This window comes from Cimex lectularius, unplaced genomic scaffold, assembly GCF_000648675.2.
Source record: "Cimex lectularius strain Harlan isolate CLEC.00 unplaced genomic scaffold, Clec_2.1 scaffold49, whole genome shotgun sequence".
Taxonomy (NCBI): domain Eukaryota; kingdom Metazoa; phylum Arthropoda; class Insecta; order Hemiptera; family Cimicidae; genus Cimex; species Cimex lectularius.
Window position 1 is genome coordinate 845,799 of NW_019392644.1, and position 13,174 is coordinate 858,972.

General features: G+C 34.9%; 1 protein-coding gene across 2 annotated transcripts; it reads left to right on the plus strand.

The window, feature by feature from the left end:
* The first annotated feature begins 3,249 nt into the window (after nucleotides 1-3,249).
* On the plus strand, nucleotides 3,250-12,465 carry LOC106670080 (E3 ubiquitin-protein ligase rnf8-like). Of its 2 annotated transcripts, none has more exons than XM_014400092.2 (10): nucleotides 3,250-3,613; nucleotides 3,837-3,944; nucleotides 4,011-4,174; nucleotides 4,236-4,322; nucleotides 7,231-7,444; nucleotides 7,509-7,554; nucleotides 11,186-11,352; nucleotides 11,419-11,726; nucleotides 11,794-11,868; nucleotides 11,926-12,465. In XM_014400092.2, the coding sequence occupies exons 1-10, from the start codon at nucleotides 3,542-3,544 to the stop codon at nucleotides 11,978-11,980; spliced, it is 1,296 nt and encodes a 431-aa protein (XP_014255578.1). In that variant the 5' UTR covers nucleotides 3,250-3,541; the 3' UTR covers nucleotides 11,981-12,465. The 2 variants fall into 2 exon arrangements, with proteins under 2 accessions (XP_014255578.1, XP_014255577.1); XM_014400091.2 differs by having other exon boundaries at nucleotides 3,251-3,613; nucleotides 11,117-11,352.
* Nucleotides 12,466-13,174: the final 709 nt, after the last annotated feature.

Genomic DNA, 13,174 nt, shown 5'->3' on the forward strand with positions numbered 1-13,174 from the left:
CTTTCGATTATTTTGCTTTCTACATGTTCAATCATACCAGCTTCTCATTGGAACGTCGCGTTGGCGGGGGTATCGGCGGGTTCACTTTTGCAATTCATGTCGAGAGATCTTCAACCTGATGATGAGCTAAGGGCTCGAAATCCGGATCTTTGGAAAACAACTCACTATGAGTAGGAACTATCTTTTTTTAAAAAGGATTGAACACTGCACGCATCATTTCAATAGTACACTTGTGGTCAGGTTTTTGACAACCAACCAGTTTAAAAAAAAATACCTGATCATAATGTTGCTTGCTTTTAGGGCATCGAATGTAAAACTGAGTGTCATTATCTTAAAGATAAAATTAGAGAAATTAAGAACTCATTAGATAAGATTAATATCATTTAGTAACATGGAAAAGAGTAAAGGTCCAAGGATAGAGCCTTGGGGTACACCACCTGAAATTGAGAGACAGGAGGAGATAGAATGTGAAGAGTTCACTCTCTGAGTTCTGCCAGTCAGAAGGAGATAAGATTAGGAGCAGTAGAAGAAAAACCAAAAGTACCTAATTCAAAAAATTATGATTTATGGATTTGAACGTATTGGAAAAATGAAATAGTACAATAATAGTAGACTGGTGGTCAGGTTTTTTAAACCTGAAAAAAAACCTTAAAAAAAAAAAAAAAAAAAAAAAAAAACACCTGACCACAGATTACAAGAACAACTTTGTAAAACAATAGGAAAAGCTTATTAACATCAATGCCTAGGCAAATATCATCTGAGATTATGAGAAGGGTTGTCTAACAGCTGTGAAATTTTCAGAATCCCAATTGAAAAGGGGATATAAGGGCATGGGAGTCAATAAATAAGGATATTTGTTTAAATAAAATCTCAAATGATTTGGATAGTGATGGAAGAATACTAATAGAACAAAAGTCACTAGCAAGCGTGGGGATTTGTTAGGTTTTAAAAGGACGTTATTACTTGACCATTGATGTTGAGAATGAAATTCACAAAAGAGAAGAGAGATAGCTTCAAAAATTCTGCTTTTAAGGCATTGAATGTAAAGCTTAGTGTCATTGGCATAAAGATGAAATTGGAAGAATTAAGAACTTAAGGAAGATCATTTAGTAACATGAAAAAGAGTAAAGATCCAAGAATAGACCCTTGGGGTACACCAGCTGAAATTAGAGAGAAGAAGAGATAGAATTTGTAGCATTAACTCTCTGCGTTCTGCCAGGCAGATAGGAGGAAATGAGATTAGTAGCAGTAGAAGAAAGACCAAAAAGATGCTCCAGATTCCCAAGAAAATTATGAACCAAATGCACTGGAAAAATCAAGTAGTACAATAATAATGCACTTATTATCATCAATGCCTAGGCAAATGCCATCTGAGATTTTGAGAAGAACTGTCTAGCTATGAAATTTTTGGAAGCCAGATTGAAAATAGGATAGAAGGACGTGGGAGTCAATAAATGAGCACATTTGTTTAAATAAAGTCTTCTCAATTGATTTGGATAGTGATAGACAAATATTAATAGGGCAATAGTCACTAGCAAGGGTTGGTTTCTTGGGTAATGCAACTATTAGAGCTTCCTTCCAGGCTGAAGGAAAACAGGATGAGGTGATAGAGAAGATCAAAATGTGGTTTACCTATTTTATAGTAACAGAAATAGAAAATATTATGAGTTTAATAGACATAAAATTGGGACCTGTGGTATAGACGATTTAATCGAAAAGATAGCTTCTAAACCATTTTCATGGGTAATATTTGAATAATTAAAGAACAATTTGTGGTGATGTAGATGAGCAGGAAATGGAGATTAGTTTGGAGGGAAGAGGACATTGAAGCGAATGATTTTCTGTGATCTAGTGGTACAGGAAGAAAATAAAGGAATTATTAGGATTTAATAAGGAAAACATAAGTTTTTGCGAGTTTGAAATAATGCTGCATTTTTAACTTTAGGACAAAATTTAAAGGAAAGCTGTTGTATGAGAAGGGGATAGATTTTTTTTTTTTTTTTTTTTTTTTAATAGAATGAAGTTCACAATTGAGTAGCTTGCAGCTTCAGAAATGTTGCTTTCAGGGCATTTAATGTAAGATTATTTAGTAACATGGAAAAGAGTATAGAACCTTGGGGTACACCACCTGAAATTGAGAGACAGGAGGAGATAGAATGTGAAGAGTTCACTCTCCGAGTTCTGCCAGTAAGAAGGAGATAAGATTAGGAGCAGTATAAGAAAAACCAAAAGTACCTAATTCAGCAAATTATGATTTATGAAGCTGAATGAATTGGAAAAATTAAGTTGTACGGTAATAGTACACTTGTAGTCTGGTTTTTGACAAACATGGAACAAAACAACCAGTTAAAAAAAATTTAAAAAAAATACCTGACCACAGATTACAAGAACAACAACTTTGTAAATAATAGGATAAACATAAAATTTAATAGTAAGCTTATTATCATCAATGCTTAGGCGAATGTCATTTGAGATTATGAGAAGGGCTGTCTAACAGCTATGAAATTTATGAATCCAGATTAAAAAGCCCAAGGGGTTAAATGCCTGGGTAGACTCGTACCCCATCTCTAAAAGGACCGGGACTTGGTCGGCTCACGTGTCCTGCATAAAACGGTCTTGGACCTGTTCACCAACCCCAAGATTTTGGACCATTTAATCTCAGGGAGTGATTTGGTGATGTCCTCTCCTTCAAAACTTTCAAATCTAGACCTACTCAGCGAGCTAGTGCCTTGCCGTTTCTTCTTTTATTTTGCAAAAATGGCAAAAGGGATCTGGTAGAATACTCATTACGAAGAGGTGTCTTCTCAGTGCTCAATGGCCCGTCAGAATACCTATCAGCCTCCTAATTCCCTTCCTTGAGTTAGAGAAGCCATTTCGATTCTGCTGGTTTGATTTCCTTAACAAACTTTTTTGATTGCCTGTGTCCGTGGGAACTGTTTCATACCCCAGTTTTTAATACTCTCAGAAAAGAGGCTAGAATGGCATGGGAGTCAATAAATAAGGATATTTGTCTAAATAAAATCTTCTCAAATGATTTGGATAGTTTATTTCGGATTTGGAAGAATATTAATAAGGTGATAGTCACTTGTAAGTGTGGGTTTCTTGGGTAATGTACCTATTAATGAATATATTAAACAGGATGAGGTGATAGAGAAGTTTTGCATTTATTATTTGAAATGTAAATTTTATTTGGTCACAAATTGAATGTAGTGACGTTTCACCAGTCTGCGCACGTTGAGCATTGTTTTGGATTGTTTATAGGCAGGTTGGTGCTTGGTAGTTTTTCGTCTGCTTCCCAGTTCACACTCTTCTTCCCAGAAGGCGGCTTTAATTCTGCTTCAGTTTGCCTAAACAAAAAAGCACGATTCTGCTTGCACTTAGGTTTCCAACGAAGATGCCGACCATCGTCAAGCCTGAATGAAGTCCGAATCAAGTCCCCATCACGTGAACAATGGTGTTTTATTAATTAATTTTAAAGGGTAGACTTAAGTCGAATTATTCCTTATTATTCGATTCCCTTTATTTTTCTACATTGTCGAAAATGAGTTCGGAAGAACTCCCTGTGCTTTCAGATTTATGTTCGTCCAAAATGTTCCACTTTCGAACTTCTAAGGTTTGTATATGCGTTCATTTATTTTAATTTTATTTTGTTTTTTTAACAGTGAGACTGAAATGTATGAAAAATGATAATTTTGGGTTTTGTTAGAGAGACATTTAATCCTTGTTTGACCAATTAAATAGATGTTTATATATTAAAAACACCACTTTTTTTTCCTCTTTTTTCTTTCTTATTTCCGATAATTTCAATCTTATACCTCTGTCTAATTTCGTTTCAGTTTTTAATCGGTAGGAATTTGGAATCGGATCTTGACATTCCATCGCAGTACATTTCACGGAAGCAGTGCATCTTTGAAAAATCCGGCGGTTGGAAAATAACGAATCTAGTAGGACGAACCACACTTTTACCAATTTAATTGCAGATATTTTATTTTATTTTATTTTTTTTTAAGAGTGCGTTGAAAACGACTCTGGTCAACAATAAAAAAGTCGAAGAGCCTGTCGAGTTGAGAAACGGGGATGTCATATCGTTCGCCAATTATCCCAGCATCGAGTTGTCGTTCTTCTCCTCTCTACAAGAATACTTTCTTTTCTCAGGGATCAAAAGGAAAAGACTGTGAGTTCGATTTAGCCTCGGGTCGTAGTAATAAATTACACCGTATTGTTTGTTTTAGCAGAAATGAAACTTTAGAGGTAAACAAGCATGACCATGCTGATCAGTTAAAAGAGCTGAAAGATAACTATCAAGCGACTTTGATAAAAGTGTAAGTTTTCCTTTTAATCCACTTTTACAGTTCAAGAACTTAGGTTTTATTATAGATTATATAGGAGCCGGCCTCTTTACAACCTGCTCACTGCAATTAGCAATGGTATAATGCTTTTTTTAAATTATCTAGAGTTAAGCTTAAGGTAGGCCGTCCACTGGAGCCGTTTTCAGCCGAACTTGCACGGCTGAATAGGGCTGGTTGATCCAAAAGCGAAGAAACGAATGAGCACGCGTCCAATTAGAACCAATTCGTTCGGTCGGGTTGGTCCGTGTACGGCCGAAGCACATTCCGATCCAAATAAAGTTGGATTTTCCAGTCCTATTCGGCTGAAGGGTTACTTTGACTTCAACTGTCAATCACGTGACATCAAACGCTCACCATTGTTTAACGCCGTTCTTTGCTTTTTGCTTACCTTTTCGTTTCGTTTTCATTTCGATGGATTGTGAAAAATTGATAAGTGCGGTTGAGGAGCAGGCTCTTGGGACATGCGTGATCCACTCTATCATCGGAGAGATGTCCAGCGTAAACTGTGGTCAAGGATAGCTTTAGAAATGGAACTTCCAATATTTTTGTTTATTTCTTTCATTCCATTTGTATGTAAACTAACAATTTTCGAGCAGCAACAAATCTACATCCATTTGGGCTGTGTCGTGAACTGACGAAAATCGGCTACAGTGGGTGACGGCGTTCGACTATATTGCCGGTCGTCCATTTGGTCAAATAGTTCGGCTGTTGAACAGCCGTCGTAGTTCGGTTCCAATGGACGAGCAGCCTAAGGCTTTTCACCAGACCCCAAACCTTTTTCAAGGGCTCCCGTGTGTTTCCTTCAGGCCCTGGCATTTCCTATCCCAAGATTCTCGGTCTACGTTCCGCTGTTTCTTTTTCTTCTTGGTTATCCACACAGGCTTGTTTCTGCCACTCCGAATCTATACATAGGCCTCCAGAGTCTGCAAAGTCCAGTCAGCAGTCCAAATATTATTCAGGTCCTAGCACATCCTATATTTAGTAGTTCAACTGTAGTTTCTGCAATGGTCCTTTGATAAATTTTTTGACCCGTGTTTTTGGCATTTTGCCCTCAAAAGGTTTCAGGGCTAATAGGTGTCCTCATCGAACTTTCCTCGGCCAATTTGTCATCCTCTTCGTGTACAAACACTTAAGCTCCCCATCTTAAGCTCATCCAGGTAGCTTCTTTTCCCCAGTCCTCTATATTTATTAATCAGAAGACCTTGAGGACAATTTACTTTTATTAGTCCACAGATAATTTAATAATGTGAAGATGGGCAGAGCAGAGACAGAAACATGCCGATTCTGTCAGGAAGACCATGACATCAGCACATACCTTTATGAATGTAAAGCACTATGGCCGTTTACTGTACACTCGCTTTGGCAGGAATTTTCTCACACCAAAAGAGGTCTGTGAAAAGACACCAAGGAAAGTGCTTAGTCTTAAAGGTCTTTGCCCACTAGAACGTATCATACTAGGACCGCAACCGTACCGACACATGCAAACAAATATTCTTTACATCAGTTAGTATTAGAAAATGCCCAATACACGGTTCCGTCACCAGCCAACACTGTACCGTGCCATGCACAGTCAGTCAAAAATCGGCTGCCGAGAATATTTTGCAAGAGTCGGCCCGGCTGTGTATGACACATGACCTTGTGTTTTCAGCGCATCCAGCGTACTGCATTGCTGTCCCGTTCCACACAAGTTCTTTGCATTTGACAAAGAGATCTGTGTTTGTGTTCTGTTGAATTGTGTTTGTGTCTTAATAAAAATGGAGGATGAACAACCAATAGAATACGTTCGTAATTACAAGTTTTTATACAATTTACAACATCTAGTGTTTTTTGGTTTTCCCCTTCTTCNTTCCTCTATTGCAGCCTAAAGAGATTTATTGTGGCAGGTAGGTAACATAAATTATATCCAAGCCTTGGAAAGTGCGCTTTTTCTTATTAAATAAGTAAATTTTGGCCAACAAAAGACACCCAACTGCTTTTTTGGCCATGGTTTACTTAATGTGTATGGGTGGTGAATCAAAGCCAATGAAGCGGTTGGCCTTGATCAAGGTTCAGACTAATGGCGGTAATATCAAAAGGGTTATGTCGAACACGATTGCACATGGCCGAATCCCTTGGCCCCAACCTCTTGGTTTGAGATGAGGATGACCAACAATTGGCCTGATATATTGGTTGTCTTTCATTGGCTGAGATTTGTGTGTGCCCTTTATAGGAAAAAACACATTTTCTGAAGCATGACTATAATTTATAGGGGTTCTACAATGAATCTATTTAGGTCACAAGGAAAGGATTTTCATAATTCTTTATCAAACTATCAACCTCCCCTCCCAAAAAAAACAGGCTAAAATATGTTCTGCTGTCTGTTATTAGGGCTCGGTCAGACATTGGGTACAACAACAAAATTTACCAGGGCTGAGGGGTGACGAATAGTCTTATAAATTGGGCAAGGAAAGTTCACAGAGGATACCTGTACGCTTTTGTGGCCAAACTGCCAAAAACAAAGATCTATTAGAAAATTGATAAAAAATAGTTCCTGGGTTTAAACAGCCCAGGATATTCATCAAAGGAAACAGAAACTAATGGCAGAACTACTAAATCTAGGACTATTAACGACTAACCAGTTAGTCACTGTTGATTTGCATCTTAAAATTCTTTCCTCCTTGATTCCAACGCTGAGACTACCATGTATTTATTTTTTGTATTGTTAATTACTCGCTAATTCAGATATTTTAATTGTTGCCTTAACAATTAAACAACGCTGTACAAGAAATCACAAAATTTGCTTGTACAGCATACTCGACCGATCTCTTCTGTTGCTTCTCTTTTTTTTATATAGATCTTAGTCAGTTTTTCCTACTAGTGAAACATTATTCTTTCATTTCAGCGAAGAATTGAACGCCCAGGTCACGGAATCAAACGAAAGGGCCAACAAATGTGAACTTGACACTAAGAATTTAAGGAACAAAAATAAGGAATTGATGGACCGGATCGTTCAACTCGAAGTGGATAAAACCATGCTGCTGTCCCAATGCAAGGAAAATTACACATTGCTTCACGAATGTGTCGAGGAAATCAACAGAATGTCAGATGACCGAGATGTAATTTCTATCCCTTCTGAGTGTCGGTCTTCAGACAAATTTAACTCGATTTTGATATTTGCAGGAATTATCCAAAATGTTATCAGAAAGCCCACTAGTAAGGAGTAAAGGTAACTTATATTGATTTTTATTTAAAGCATGAACTTTATTGAATTTATTTTTAGTATTATACTAGGGCGAGTAAAAAAATGATCGTTTCAATAGTTAACCTGCGAGCATTCTTTTTACAGTTGGTCACTTATGAGATTTTCATTTTATTATTATTGTTAATAAATATTTAAATTGGATTTTATATAAATCTTACACTGTCAAACTTCTCTTATTAGAAGAATTCACATAAAGAAAAAATGTTAAGTAATTAAATTTCCTCCTGTAAACGATGAATATGGTTGAAGGGCTATTCCTTGGTGAGGATGTTCCTGGGGTCTGCATTAGCCACCTGACAGGATTATAGGGATGGATTATATTATGGATTGGGCTAGTGGCGTCAGGTGGGTAGAGAGTTTATTGCGGACAGAAAATTTGGTGGGGATTTTGAGATCGTTGTGGAGGCATAGTATGTACCGTAGAATTTTGAGGACTTTATATTGGAAGGAATTCATTGATATTGGTATGTTTAGCCCATATATTTGTCAACATGTTAGATTTGTATCCACGTAGTTTATACAGTAGTCTGAAGCATCAGTTCTTGTCTTTTTATTTCTATGTGCCAGTTCCACATTAAACTTGCATCAAGAACCCAAGTCGGTTTTAAGAATAGAAATGTTGTTGAGGAATGTTATGTGAGGAGTTTTACTTTTATTATATAATATTATAGTTTATTGCTAAAAAAAAAGCTTCCAGTGCACCTCGAAAAGCTAGAAGTTTCATCTTATCCAGGCCTTCTATTTCTTAATAATCCTCTAGTTAATGAAAAAGAAACACAAAAGTAACCACCTTACTTCACATCTGGAAAAGCTAGAATTTTGATCTTAAACACCTTTTCTATCTGAATAATATTCTGGTTAACAAATAAGGAGAATAAAAGTGGTCTAAGTAAGGCACCTTGCTTCACACCTGAAATATTATGTGAGTTTTGCTTTGGTTAATGTCATGCATTTGTTTTAGTTAATTTTTATCCTCCAAGGTTTGCTCTATTCAGCTATTCATTGAACACGTGCCAGAAGTACCTCCGAGACAAGCTTGTCAAATATTTTTAGAGGGGGCTGGACAGTAGGAAGATTCACTATAGCCTGGTTTGCCGAGTTTAGGGAAAAAGATTATTTTTGAGTATTTCCACAGAAAAGGGAATAGTGTGGAGAGTAATGTTTTAGGGAATGTACAAAAGATTCAAGATGTGATGAGGTCATAGGCAACTTGTGACTTGTCATCTGGGTAAGGATATATTTAACTGAAGGAGAGTGACTGTTTTGGTATAATAAAATAGGGAAAAACACAGGTACCAATCTTTAAAAAAAGATCGAAAATAGTACAAAACAAAATTTTAAACAGATAAAATCTCAAATAGTTATCACTCCTATTTATTTTCTACTTATAATTTTAACTCGTACTTGAAAATGACAAAACTGATCTCTCTTCTTTTATGTCCGGGTTATGTTCATTTTAAAAGGTCGAGCAGTCTTATATGGTGTTCATGCGGGGTCGTGGGTTTGGTTTAGCCATTGGAGGCCCTTTTCTGATGACTCCTCCAGGAAGAATTAACCTCCAGGCTCAGATGACTGATTTAATTGTATCCGACTCTCACGATCTTTGACGTGCATTGAGTACCTTGCATTTGATACCTCATAGTGGGTGACCCCAGGTCCTTCTTGACAGAGGTGTATTGGTGAAACAAAATATTCATCAAACCTGGGCTTTGCTTCCTCACACTAGAAAAGCAAGCTCAAATACTTTGATTAATTGAAAAGTACTAAAAAATCCCCATCAGTAAATCCATTTTTTAGGTAAAAATGATTGTTTACCTTGGTCATTTGTAGTCATTTTTGATCTGCCAGACCTCGCTGTTTTGGTGTCAGCATTTCAGCTTTTTTAACAGGGGTGGGTAATAAAGAAATCAGACAATTCTATTGAAAAACTCGCTTAATTTGTTGGTCAATTGTGAATGAATAATTTTTCCAAATTGTAAACACAATGTTTTTGATGACTGTAAATTTTCATCTATGATTATTTTGCAATATTGCCGTAATTTCATACCTCAATGTCATTTTCGTTTGTGGAATGTCAAACAGAGAATAAAATTAGGTCATGTTTACAAAAACGATTCGATAAAACAAAAGAATTAATTTTAAAAAGACACCAACAACAAAATTGGAAGGAAAAGCAGGAAATAAATTTGTTCCAAGTAATTGTCATTTTTTTACTCATATTAATATTAAATTTTAAAGGGGGGGGAATTATAATGAAACGAGCTCATCTCGTGTATTTTTGAAGAAACTGAGCTGGTTAGAAAAATTATCCTGTAGTTCGTTGAAGTCGTGAGAAGTGGTCAGGAAGAAGTTTAGAAAAACACCTTTTTCATTTTTGTTGATGATGTTTCAACCTTTATTCGGGTCATCTTCAGGGCCTGGGTGAATTACAAAACATACATTGATTAGAAAAAATGCAATATAGATGTAAATAATATAAATTTTGGGCCGAGTATTTCGTACTCAAATAAAGTGTGGTGTTATTCTAGTGGAGCCGTGTTTGTTTCATGTGAAATTGTTGTGAAACGTGAATTCTTGAATTCCTTTGGGTCAAATAAAATCGTCTACGATCAATGAAAATTTCCAAGATTTACCGAGTTCTCCACCCTGGCCATAATCTTATAAAAAGAGCACAATACAAATTTACGTTTCGCAACAATTTCATGCGAAACAAACAAGAATAACACGACACTTTTGTGAATATGAAATACTCGGTTCAAAATTTATATTATTTACGTTTGCATTGTAGTTTTTACAATCAACGTATGTTTTGTAATTCGCCCAGGCCCTGAAAATGATCTAAATAAAGGTTGAAACATCATCAACAAAAATTAAAAAGGTGTTTTTCTAAAATATTTCATTCCCCATCACTCCGCACAACTTTAAGAAAATATTGAACAACCGGTCGCTAAAAAATATACATTTATTATCTGTATTGTTGAAAAGTTACAGGATTGAGAAATCATTTATCAACAAATTATCAATGACAAATTTAATACTATTTTTATAATGATAAAATCAAGAATCTGCAATATACAGGAGCCATCCTTAACTAACAATATTCTCCAAAACCGGCCACCAGCTCTCGGAAATAAAATTCTCGTTTGTCTATGATATTACGTCTTATAATCCGATCAAATATTAAAATTTAATTAATTAATTATACTTTTCATCTAAGGTCTTGGTTAAGATGAAAAAATCTAGTGTCACGAGAAGTCACGATAGCTCAAGTGGTTAGAGGCGTATTGAGCTGAAGGTCATAGGTTCGAATCCCACTCGTGACACTAGCTTTTTCATCTCAAACAAGATAAAAGGTATAATTAATTAAACTAATTATTAGTCAATAATAGCTACTAAATTCATATATGAATTCTTTTTCTTAATAAAAACAGCGTAAGTATATTGAATTTTATCAAATCATTCCATCTAGTTTAGAAAAAAAAAGATTGATATAAACAAAAATTAAGTTCAAATTTGTTTGGATTAGGAATAGAAAATAAAAACAATGATGACTCCAATTGTATGGATGGATGTGGGAATTATATCAATTTTATAGAATATGAAGCTATAAAGACGGATCTAGATGATAAGAACTCTAAAATAAATGAGCTAGAAGGCATTATTTTAAAAATGGCTGAGGAAAAAGAAAAATACAATAGCCAAGTGCTTATGATGGTGGAACAAGAACTGTCTTGTTGTGTGTGTAGTGATATAATGTTTGAGGTAAAATAATAAAATATTGATTTTTTATCAGATTTTTGTTTAATACATAATTGTAATAATTTACAGGCGACTATACTCAATTGTAAACACACGCTTTGTAAAGCTTGTCTCAACGAGTGGAAAAAGAAAAAAAAGGAATGTCCTGAGTGTAGGACAAAAATAAAACACGAAACGCACAATTTACTTGTTGACAAATTCATAGAAAGGGTTGCGCCTTTGCTCGGGAATAGTTTTGTTAATAGACGGAAGGAAATCATTAGAGATAGAGTTGCGAACGTTAACGAGGTTATATCGATAGCTTCTCACCACAACGCAAGACGAGGCACCCCCCGGCCTAGACGTGGGGTACGGAGGCGAGGAGGTCCTTATTCTGCGTGAGTCGAGATTGCAATAATTCTCTATGTTTTTTTTTAACGAATCATCCTATTTCAATAATTTCAGGAATGTACAGACAAGTAGAGTAGAAACCAGCAGCCGTCGAAGGGTTGATATAATTGATTTAACTAGTCCAGTAGGGTAAGTTTTTCCAAATTGTTTTAAAAATTTATTTTCTGTTTTTCTACATTTTTTCAGAGGACGTAGAAGCGCATGGTCACGAGCAAATAATATCACAACGAACAGGGACTAAAGTCTGGAAAAACGAGAAGAGTAGCATAATTCCATTGTCAATATACAGTTTTTTTTTTTTTTTTGTTAATTACTTTATTATTACTACCTATTATTAAAGATATATTTCATACGTAAAACGGTAACATCGATGTAATTATTTTTGTAACTTATGATTTTAATTTGTTGCCTCAATTTGTATTTTTATGTCTAGAAAAAAATATGATATAATGAAATTTTCGCTCAATAAACATTGGTTAAAAAAAATTAAGTCATTAAACTTGAAACAATTGCATAAAGGCAGGTTTTAACCCACGTAATTGCCTGCACACACATAATTTCTATGCTGTATAATAACCTTAACCAAAAAGTATGATTATCTTCCACTCTCACAATGAATTTCTACACAAGATGTGATTAGGAATTTCATTAAGCAAATTAGAGAAAATAATAGGATGATTAAGAAAATGATGCTGTGATATATAAAATAAAGATTACATTTTTTAATCAGATTCTTTCGTAGTGTAGTGCATTTTTAAACATTTACTTTTTGTATGAATCTTATAAATCTTGTTATTATATTATTTCTTTTTTTTTTATTCTCCTTTTTTATTTCCATATTGGACAATTTAGATTGCACTAGTTTTTATTGGTTGAATGTAATCAAAACAAAAAATATTAAAGTGTTCTTGCGAAGTTTCAGCAAATTTTTGTTATTAAATTTATAACTTAATTAATCAAAATTATTAAAATAAAATAAATTGCTGCAATAGCTAAGACATTAACACGTCGAGTCATTGTTGGAAGGTCCTCAATTCAAACAAAAGTACTCCAAAATGGATTTGTCTATGGAAAAAACATATAAACATTACAAATCTTACAAAATTATAGCCTTTCATAACTGAGAGGAATCTCCCAACTTAAATTGTATATAATTTTCCAACATTGCTTTGTAACTACAAATTGTATAATATTTTAATGAGAATATCTACTATAGGTCTGATAGACTTGATATTCATATATCAATGCTACCTAGAAAAGCTGGAATGTTGATCTTAATTCGACCTCAGCTATCTAGTTAATGAATAAGAATAAAAATGGACCGAGAAAATACCTTGTTGAAAAAGTTTGCAATGCACCTCAAAAATCTAGAAGTATCATGTTAGCTAGGCCTTCTCTTTCTGAATAATCATCTATTAATAGAATAAACAAAAGT

Excerpts from the sequence above, each read along its gene's own strand:
- LOC106670080 (XM_014400091.2), top strand. The coding sequence starts at position 3,542 with ATGAGTTCGGAAGAACTCCCTGTGCTTTCAGATTTATGTTCGTCCAAA. Across the intron at positions 4,175-4,235 it reads GGGATCAAAAGGAAAAGACT|AAATGAAACTTTAGAGGTAA; the intron begins GTGAGTTCGATT and ends TTGTTTTAGCAG. Across the intron at positions 4,323-7,230 it reads CAAGCGACTTTGATAAAAGT|CGAAGAATTGAACGCCCAGG; the intron begins GTAAGTTTTCCT and ends CTTTCATTTCAG.